This window comes from Aythya ferina, assembly GCF_964211825.1.
Source record: "Aythya ferina genome assembly, chromosome: 6".
Taxonomy (NCBI): Eukaryota; Metazoa; Chordata; class Aves; order Anseriformes; family Anatidae; genus Aythya; species Aythya ferina.
Window position 1 is genome coordinate 17,739,001 of NC_140303.1, and position 9,472 is coordinate 17,748,472.

At 38.6% G+C, this 9,472-nt stretch overlaps 1 protein-coding gene across 14 annotated transcripts in view; it reads left to right on the forward strand.

Annotated features, from left to right (window-relative positions):
- ZNF385B (zinc finger protein 385B) overlaps window positions 1-9,040 on the forward strand; it is a 176,315-nt gene extending 167,275 nt beyond the window's left edge. For all 14 annotated transcript variants that reach the window (XM_084522976.1, XM_084522978.1, XM_084522977.1 and 11 more), the window contains 4 exons: window positions 2,722-2,967; window positions 4,563-4,741; window positions 5,882-5,983; window positions 7,579-9,040. In XM_084522976.1, coding sequence (XP_084379102.1) covers window positions 2,722-2,967; window positions 4,563-4,741; window positions 5,882-5,983; window positions 7,579-7,797 — 746 coding nt within the window. In that variant the 3' untranslated portion in view covers window positions 7,798-9,040. The remainder of the gene's footprint in view (window positions 1-2,721; window positions 2,968-4,562; window positions 4,742-5,881; window positions 5,984-7,578) is intronic.
- The last annotated feature ends 432 nt before the right edge of the window (window positions 9,041-9,472 follow it).

Sequence of the window (9,472 nt, forward strand, 5' to 3'; positions counted from 1 at the left end):
ATAAATAATGGGAAACAATATAAGACAGACCAAGTAGAAGTATAGTTTATATATACACTAACATAAGACTTGCAGTTCTGTAAGTGTATTTTTCTTTTATGGCCTGAAAGGCAAAATACCAAAGAACCTTCCTCTGCTTGAGTCAGGCCCCTACACATTTGGACATGATGCCTCTTGCAGTCTGGCAGTTTATCACATAGAACAACAACAACAAGAAATCTATTATCCTGTAATGTGAACTCACAAATGGCAGCAATTCAGAACGCTTTCCCTGTAGATATTAGCACTGCTGAGAACTTTCCATACTGAAAACTCTTTAATTTAGCATGTTAGCAGATGTAATTTATCAAAACCCTTAATTTTATGTATGCTCACAAGTCATATGCTGTTTGAGGTTTTTGCAGATGTAACTGATTACTACAGTGACATTAAAATTGAATAGTCTATGAACTGTGATTTAACATTGCTTTCTTTTGTCATACATTATCAATCAAAATACTTTCAGAATCTGGCTTTATCATATATTCAGTCCTAATAGCAGGCTTCATACTTGATCATTTTATGTCCTGTATATTTCATATTGTGTAATTTCAAAGTATTTTTATAGCTATTTTAAAAAATAATCAATTCTTTTATTAGAATTTCCTTTCTGCTGTTTTTTAACAATTTAAAATTGATGTACTGCAATGCACTTCTGGGAAATATGCCAAAACCCATGCATTTTGAGTATCAAAATGCCTGTTCACAGTTCACACGTGCTCTCAATTTCTTGTAGGGGGTACAATCCTGTTTTCAGAATTCTTGGTAATGCAGCATTGGGATGATGCACAGAGTGATGTTACAACAGAGTCTGGTAGCTGTAAACATATTTCAAGGAGCAGTATTTAAAAATAACTGAGTGTTCAAAATATAACCTAGCTTTTAAATTGGTTCAACACATTTTAAAATATGCCATAGGTTTCAGATGGGATATAACTAATTTTGAAGAGGTTGCTGTTAAGTGATTGTACTTAGACATTGGTTCCTGTTGCAGTTACTTAATACTTTAGGGTTCTTTTGAATCTGAAGGACATCAAAACGTCACATCTTAACCAGAAGAAACTGTCATGTAAGTCAAGACAGAATCTAGCAGTGGTCATAAAGAATGACTAAGGACATTATTTATACAAGCCATTTAAATATTAATTGCAGTGGGTGAATGAATAAGAAATGCTCTCCTCATCCCTTTCCAGATTTTCTTCTCTGAAGTAGAGGGAACAGTCATCTTGTGGACTTAGAGAAATGACAGTACTAATAAATTTGTGGTATTCCTCACTAGAGATTAAGTGTTTTGAAGTATAAAGTATAAATGATGTGCATGGAAAAAAAAATACAATGTAAAAGTAGCTATATGAGTTTCTAATTTGTTCTGATAAAACAAGAAAGAAACATTAATTTTGAGAAGATGCTAATCTGCATCATCATATACATATTACTTTATGCACTTTATCCCATACGTTTTGTATCATGTCCTATTTGGGCTTGTGATGCAAGTGATGGAACTATGATTAATCCTAAATGTAGAGCTGGCCTTTGATACTGCATAAATCTCAGAGATACAGAAATGTCTAGGCTGATATTGGTTGGTCTTTAATAAAATTAGATCTATAGTCCTTTTCTATATATTTAAAAAAAAAAAAAAAATCTTAAAATGCAAACTGGCAGATGCTACTGTTATTTAATAGAATTGAAACTTTGTCATCTTTTGTTCCACTGATGGTGGCAGTTTGTTCAGTGATAACAGGTCTCAGTCTGAGGCTTTCATTTCATGTGTCCATTTTGTCAAGGCTGCTCATACCAACAACACTGCACTTTTTCCCCCTCTCATCCCTTGTACTTTATAGGTGAGCTGGTACCAGTATAGCTTGTGGTCAGGAGGACTGCAACTGAATAACTTAAAATGCAATGAGTTCTTGTAGACAACACGTACGCAAGGACAATTTGAATATTGGCTCTGGTTCAAAGTTCCTCTTTAGACACATTTAAGACATTTAATCTCTCTGCCTTGTGATTACCATCTGTAAAATGAAGTAATACCTGCCTACCTGTCTCATAAGAGCACAGATTATTGATTCATGGTTGAGAAGTGATAAAGGAATATGCTGAATGCACATCAGAGCCATCAGATCTCCGGATATGTGGGGAATAGTTCTTGGAAAAATCTAAAAATATTAACAGCTGTGCTCATGTGTATAGTGTAGCACCATACTCAACCCTAGCTGAATGGAGGGATATCATATGCCAAGACAGTGCTGGAGCCTTTGAGTGTCCTCCCAGTGACTTTGAGAAATTCGAGCCATTCCAAAGACAATATATTGCTTTTTGGGAGTATTTTTGTAATCCCCAGTACAAAGCCTCATGTGTTTCTAAGCACTCTTCACTCTTTAACCCTGGCTGCCTTTGAGCTTTCTTGGGCTCCTTTCAGCTGGCCAGAGCTGCAGCATGACAGCAACAGCAGCTGGCATGACTTTGTTGAAGTCATTGGTAATGGTAAACTTAAAAGCAGGAAAGTCATTACACACATTTTGTGGTTGGATTTTAACAAGATTTCAAGGATGCTGCTGTCCTGTATAAAATTGGATGACTTAGGCCCCTGTTGTGTTAGCTTCACTAAAACCACAGGACTATTGCTGTATGATTGTTTGTGCGCAGCATATTTGACAGATATTTTGATTCTTTTAGAAGACAAAGGGAAAGCAAAAACCAATAGTGCAAGTCAGAATTCCAGTACAGAAGCGGGTGCTTTTCTTCCAAAGCCTGGAGCAGCAGCAGCGGCACTTGTAACACCTGCATCATCCTCCAAGAGCACAAATGGGGCTCCTAGCACAGTGTCTGAGTCAGAAGAGGAAAAAGCCAAAAAACTACTTTACTGTTCATTATGCAAAGTGGCTGTAAATTCTCTGTCACAACTAGAAGCACACAATACAGGTGAGTAGGTACACAACGTGAGTTTTGTGTTAATTTCCAAAAATTCAAGGTAAAAACTGGCTTTCTGATACCATGGTAGCCAGAATTCACTGAAGAGTCTTTTAGTTAAAACTTACAATGGCAAGTTGCTAAAACTTTTGTGTTAATGGCAATTTGATGTGTGATGTTTGATATTTTATTAAAGCTCTCTATAAATTTTGGAACTGTCTGTCAAGTACTCTATAAGCTTTTAGCTGACAATATCCCTACAGTTCATGTTACTTTGTCATACTCCATGATATCTCCATTGTGGTTTCTGTAGCACCAAGGTTTCTAAAATATCAGTTCTGTATCTCTTTCATATTTGAGCTGTCTGTCTCTGGTGTCTGCTTTTCGCTGGCACAATTTTTAGTAACTTTTGTTATTTGATATTTTTGCTATTTTTAGTGTGGGCTCCTTAAATTTCCTAGATGTCCTAGAATCTTTGGATTATTGAGAATCAGCTATGCTCTCCTCATTCCTCTCATAAATCTTTTAAAAGGCCACAAGCAGCAATCTCTAATGTACTCTGGCTGCTCTGTGATGTGCTGGTGATGTAAAGCTTGTTAACAAACCATTGAAGCTGGTTTTACAGCTGTAATCCATTTTTGAAATGGCGAAAGCAGCCACTTCTTCCAAATCGGGGATACTTATTGCAGTCTCCATCACCGCCACCACCTCTGATGACAAGCTGTGGTAATAACTGTGTGCCTGTACAGTCTCTCATTTTACACCTTCCTGGATGGTCCCACAGTCACCATTCTGTTTTAATTATTAAAATTCTTAGAAATATGTGCTGCTCTTAAATCTGCCTTCCTCCACTTCAGCAGAAGTCAGTATAGATTTATTTCTGAGGCACCTGTACTAGAGAAATTGCTTTGATGGCCTGTGCATAAAAGTTTTCTCAAAGAGATTAATCCAGAAAACTCCTGTCTCTGGTTAGTATAGTCTTTCTTTACAGCTCAAGTTTCAGGGTGACCAGGACCTCCAAAATCATATAGATTCAGGGGAAATCTTTAAGATAAGTATTTCCTCATTGACCGTTTATCAGTTCCCACATTTAAAGCCAAAGGTTGAATTCTGGCCCTGGGTAAATCCTTGGAAAAAAAAATGAATCCAAGTAACAGAGCCAATATACCATGCAGTCTCTTTTTCTTCCACATATCATCCATCTGTATTGTGGCTGCTGGCTTAGTCACAAATTCACAGATTTTGAATGATCCCTCTGGTTTTTCTCTTGGCTAATGTCCTTTTCATACTGTGATCCACTAGCTTCTGGATTTTGTTCGAAGGGTTTTGGCAAACCAGGTCATGCAGCCACACGCTGCCCCCACACAGGAGCCAGCAGCCCAGTCTCCCTGCAACTCCTTTCTGTACAAATGCTTCTGTTGTGCTTCCCCTTGGACTGAGGAAGTGGGAACAATGCTGACCAAAAGCAAGGTCTTTGTTAATCCTGACCTGTGGTAGTTCTGATTATTCTGTCTTGAAAATAAATGTGTTACAAGAAGTGCCATGGCTAATGGACAAGGTTTTATGATGCTGGTCATTAATTCATCTTCAACCTGTGTGCCCATTAGGCTCCAAGCACAAGACAATGGTCGAGGCTCGAAATGGTGCTGGCCCCATTAAGTCTTACCCTAGACCTGGATCCCGGCTGAAGGTTCAGAATGGCAATAAAGGCTCAGGACTGCAGAACAAGACATTTCATTGTGAAATCTGCGATGTCCATGTTAATTCAGAAATTCAACTTAAACAGGTAGTTTGTGTGTGTCTGAGGCTTAAATCTCTTGTTGTTAGTTATGTTGCAATATTATAGGTGGGATATAGATCTGTGTGAAGATATTTTTCCATAAAATGAACTTCTACAAAGTATTTCTTTTCCATCACCCCACAAATATTTCTAAATATCCATTGAATTCACCTAATTGTTACAACTGAGAAAAAAAAAGTGTGTGGGGGGGGAAGGTGACTTGAGAGTTGTAAAGCAGAGGTGGACAAAATGTCACTATCAATTAATAGCACAGTAGATCTAGTTTAAAAGTTTTCTGTGGCTCAAGAAATTTTAACTTTGGTCCCCCAACAACCAGAAATCCTGGGCTGAGGTTCTCTGAATTCCTGTTTTGGTTCTGGTTTACTCTGTTGGGATATTTTTTAATAATCTTTGAATACAAGAGGGAGAATGTGACTTGAATCTATTGGTTTAGGACAATCAGTGGGAGGGTAATACCAGGGATATGTCTCAACTGTGTGGAGCACCCCTATAATTAGCACTGCAATATCAGCATAGCTGCATGAAGATGCAGCTCTGCCCTGACCAAGCCAATGAGCCCTGGGTTCAGAGCAATGCAATACAAATTTGTTGTTTCTGATACCCAAACTGGAATCTCCAACTGGATGGTGCTGTGCTGTGTGAACCTGTGCTCTCCTTCACAGTTATTTCAGTTATCTCTAAGACAGTATTAAATTGCATGGTGTACACATATCCCTGGGTACTGGTTCTTCCTTCAGTTAATAATGAATTATTTATGCAACTGAACAGCATTAGAGAGACTGAAGTTCGCCTCCTATGTCTGAATATCCTTATGACCTAGTGATTACCGCTTGGCCTGGTTCAAAGCTTCTCAAGTAGAAAACGGAAGTACTAACCAAAATACCAATAATTTGCAGAGCCTGTCTTGGATCACAGAATTCGCTGTATTCGATTAGTTTCTCATTCTCTGTTTGATGTGCTCCAAATGGTTATGTTTAATTTAGCAAAACTCATCTTTGCTCTCTCTAAAGAACCTACTGTATCTTACAAACAGGAGCTTAGGCATACCCTGCTGATAAATCAGTCTGAAACTCAAAGTTGAGAAATGTTTAACCAGTTAATTAAATGTGAGAATATTTATTTCAGCACATTTCCAGCCGAAGGCATAAGGACAGAGTTGCAGGAAAGCCTATGAAACCTAAATATAGTCCTTACAACAAACTGCAGCGCAGCCCAAGTATTTTAGCAGTAAGTATTTTTTTTTCTCATCATTGTCTGTGTGAATTTGTGACCTTGGGGACTCCCACCACATAGAGACAGGAGCATGACAGACCTGACACTTGCACAGAGCTTCTCCCCCTGCAGGCTTGCTCTGTGCTGGGATCAGATTTGAAGATAGTTATGTATGCTGTCTGCCCCATCAAAGGCATGCAGACGACTCTGGGAGTGTTATTTACCTCTAGGAAGGAAGGAATAATCAGTGGGATGTGGAATGGGAACCACATGCCCTGTGGAAAGGTATCAGCTCTGTTGCATTGGTGCACTTCTTGAAGTCTGAAACATATATTCTGTCTTTCCAGGCACCTGAGATAACTCTCAGTTATGACAGATGCAATCAGGGAAAAGGACATATGATGTTAAGATATAAAAATACTAATGCTCTATGTAGCAAAGCAGAGGGCTGAGCAGATGTATTATGTTGCTGAAAAAGAGTTATCAGTTCTTTAGGAGAATCGATTGCCTATCAGCATGCTTGGGTAGTGTCTGTCACTATCAAAACACCTTGCCTCCCTCTGTGCCCCTGCTGTTCCCCTCTCACACCCATCTGCATTTCCAAGAATTCCCCGAGCTGGCTATGCCAGTCCAATGCAGCCTAAGTTCAGGCTGGCTGCAGCACAACACAGATTGTATGTTTATTTGCTCGTGACTCAGCCTGTATTCTATTCATTAAGGGAAAGTGCATGTCATCTATGGTGCAAAAACAAGTCATAGGCTGGAAAGAGAGACATGCAAATGTGTGTGCAAGAGTAAGCACTGAAAAGCCTTTAAAAGCTAAGCTACTAACGGGTCTCTCTAATTGTATAGAGGCAAATGAAAATGCTGAGGGCTTTTTGTGAGTCTCCCTATTCAATAACCTTTCCCATTTGTGTGCACCGTTTTATAATGTATCAGGTATGCAGAGGCCTCCACTAACAAAGGAAAGATGTGAGCATCTTTGCTCCACAAACATGTATGTGTTGTGATACCTGCCATTTTCAGTGAAACTGTATTGTATGTGTTTCTGGTTAGCTTTTTCACCACAAGGTAGTTCTGAGTGATAAGTTTCACCACAAGCTAAGCTGAGTGATAATTTTTTTCAAAAAAATTTATGGTGTTGATATTAAAATGTGTGTGTGTGTGTTGATAAGAACAGCTCTGCATCAGCAGGTAAAAAGATGGCTGAACTCTAGTATCAGCTTTCCAATCTGACCACTGGACATTTCTACAATTTATTTTTGCAAGTGAAAAACTTGACTTTTTACATTGAAGTCTTAGTTGTGGTTTATATATATTTTTTTTTTAATTATTTTTTTTTCAAACAGTAATGATTTATATAATTTACTCTTGCTCACTTGCAAATTGCTCTCCCTTCTAAACCTGCCTGACTGCCCTACTCTTGAGATTTGTGTGTTGTGGAATATAGTTCAGTTGCTTTAATTGCCTCAAGAGCAAGAGGGTAATGTGGGTGTCACCCCTGAGCAGCCAACACCATGCTCTGTGCATCAGGGTTCGTTCTTCCCCTATGAATGAATGGTCATGGGGAGAAATGTACTTCACTGCCCTTTTTGTTTGCTTTATTCCAGGCAAAACTTGCATTCCAGAAGGATATGATCAAGCCTCTGGCACCTGCATTTCTCTCCTCTCCGCTGGCGGCAGCTGCAGCAGTGTCATCTGCTCTGTCCCTCCCTCCCCGTCCCTCCGCTTCCCTCTTCCAGGCACCAGCGATACCCCCAGCTCTCCTCCGGCCAGGCCATGGGCCCATCCGTGCAACACCCGCCTCGATACTTTTTGCACCGTACTGATTTGATCGATGTAAACAAGAGATAGCTATGGCCAGTAGAAAGGGTGAAAGAAAAGCAAGCAAGGGGTCTTTCTCTTTTGAAATGCCATTTGGTGTGACACCTCAACCCACTGCACCATAAAAGTCATCACTGATGGTACTGCATTTGGAGTCTAGACAGCTCTCTTTCTCAGTCTCTCTCTCTCTCTCTTTTAATCCAAATAGACAGTGATTTACTAAAAATTTAAATGCTCATAAAATTATATCATTAAAGATTCATGTATCTATTAATTACTATTTTTTGCAATGTGTATGACACACCTTGGAAACAAGGAACATGAAGTATTTTCCTGGCAGACTTGAAAACTAGGGTCTTCCTCGCTCACACTTATGTAAATAGCTCTCTGGAAACCAATGGGGTACAATCTAGCATGGAAAAAGATAGATGAGCCAAGTGCTTGATCGTGGGTAACATCTCAAAAATGAACTGTGTCCTTTTCTTTTCAATGTGCTCTTGTTGACAGGGATTGTATACTGTCCTAGGCCCCAGTACTGGTGTATCTTGTGTAGTACTGAAGATGTATCACGTCTGATTTTAAGGTTTTTAGTTTCTGTGCAGATGTTTGAACACAATGCAGCGCTAAAGTTTTGTTTTGTTTTGTTTTAATTCTTTCGTGTCACACTTTATTTAGAGAGATTAAAACTAGAAAGCCATATAACATATAGTTAAGATTACTACTTGTTTGCTACTTTTATTTAATTTATTTTTGTTGTTTCCTCACTGGTGTTGCTAAGCAATGTTTAAAGAGAAAAAAAAAAAAAAAAAAGCTTTTCAATTGCACATTACCAGAGCTCACATGCATTGTTCAAGAAGACAATGGATCCATGTATTTGTACGTAAATATCCTTTTTCTTCATTTCTAACTAGTTTCCTTTGTAACGATGCTGCATAATGTTGTGGCTCCCTAATGCAATAATGTACAGAACATGAAATATTTATAATTGACTGTCTTATCTGTTTACTTATTATATTGCAGTAATGCCCCTCCTCTCTTCTTACCTCCCCAACCCTTTTATAAAGGTGATATCAATATGCAGTACTCAGACTGAAGTCATTATGTGACAATGGGGGAAAACATGGAAGAAAGGAACAAAAAAATATATATAGAATTAACTTTTAGAGCATCTTTATCTGCAATCCATAATAGTAAAATGTCTGTGTATTTTTTTAAATGTATCTTTTCAATAAAATAATAAGGAAAATATACATGCTTCTTGTGTTTATTTGTTGGTACAGAAGAAAACACTTGGAACAAACAAATTTAGCTAAAGGAGTCTTTAGGAGCAAGCAAAGCATTCAAGTTGCAATAAAGTATAATTACAGAACCTGTATTTACTTCCCTAATATCTTAATTTCTTTGCCTTGCTACATCCTGTTACAGCCTTTTCTGGGGCTTTTTTGCAGTAAGACTGTAAACATTCAGAGAGTTGGAGAAAGAGGCAGGAGAGCCAGGTGGGCGATAATGGTTTTTATTATTGCACCACCAATGTACTGTGACATGGTAATGCCATCTCTTGATGAGGTTAAGGATTAACTTTAAAGCCAGCCTGGGCATACCTGAGGCTGCAAGCAGGTTGCTTTGCAGCCAGGACTTGCTCTGAAGCATGGGCAGAGCAGGCAGCTGCTTGCCACAGCA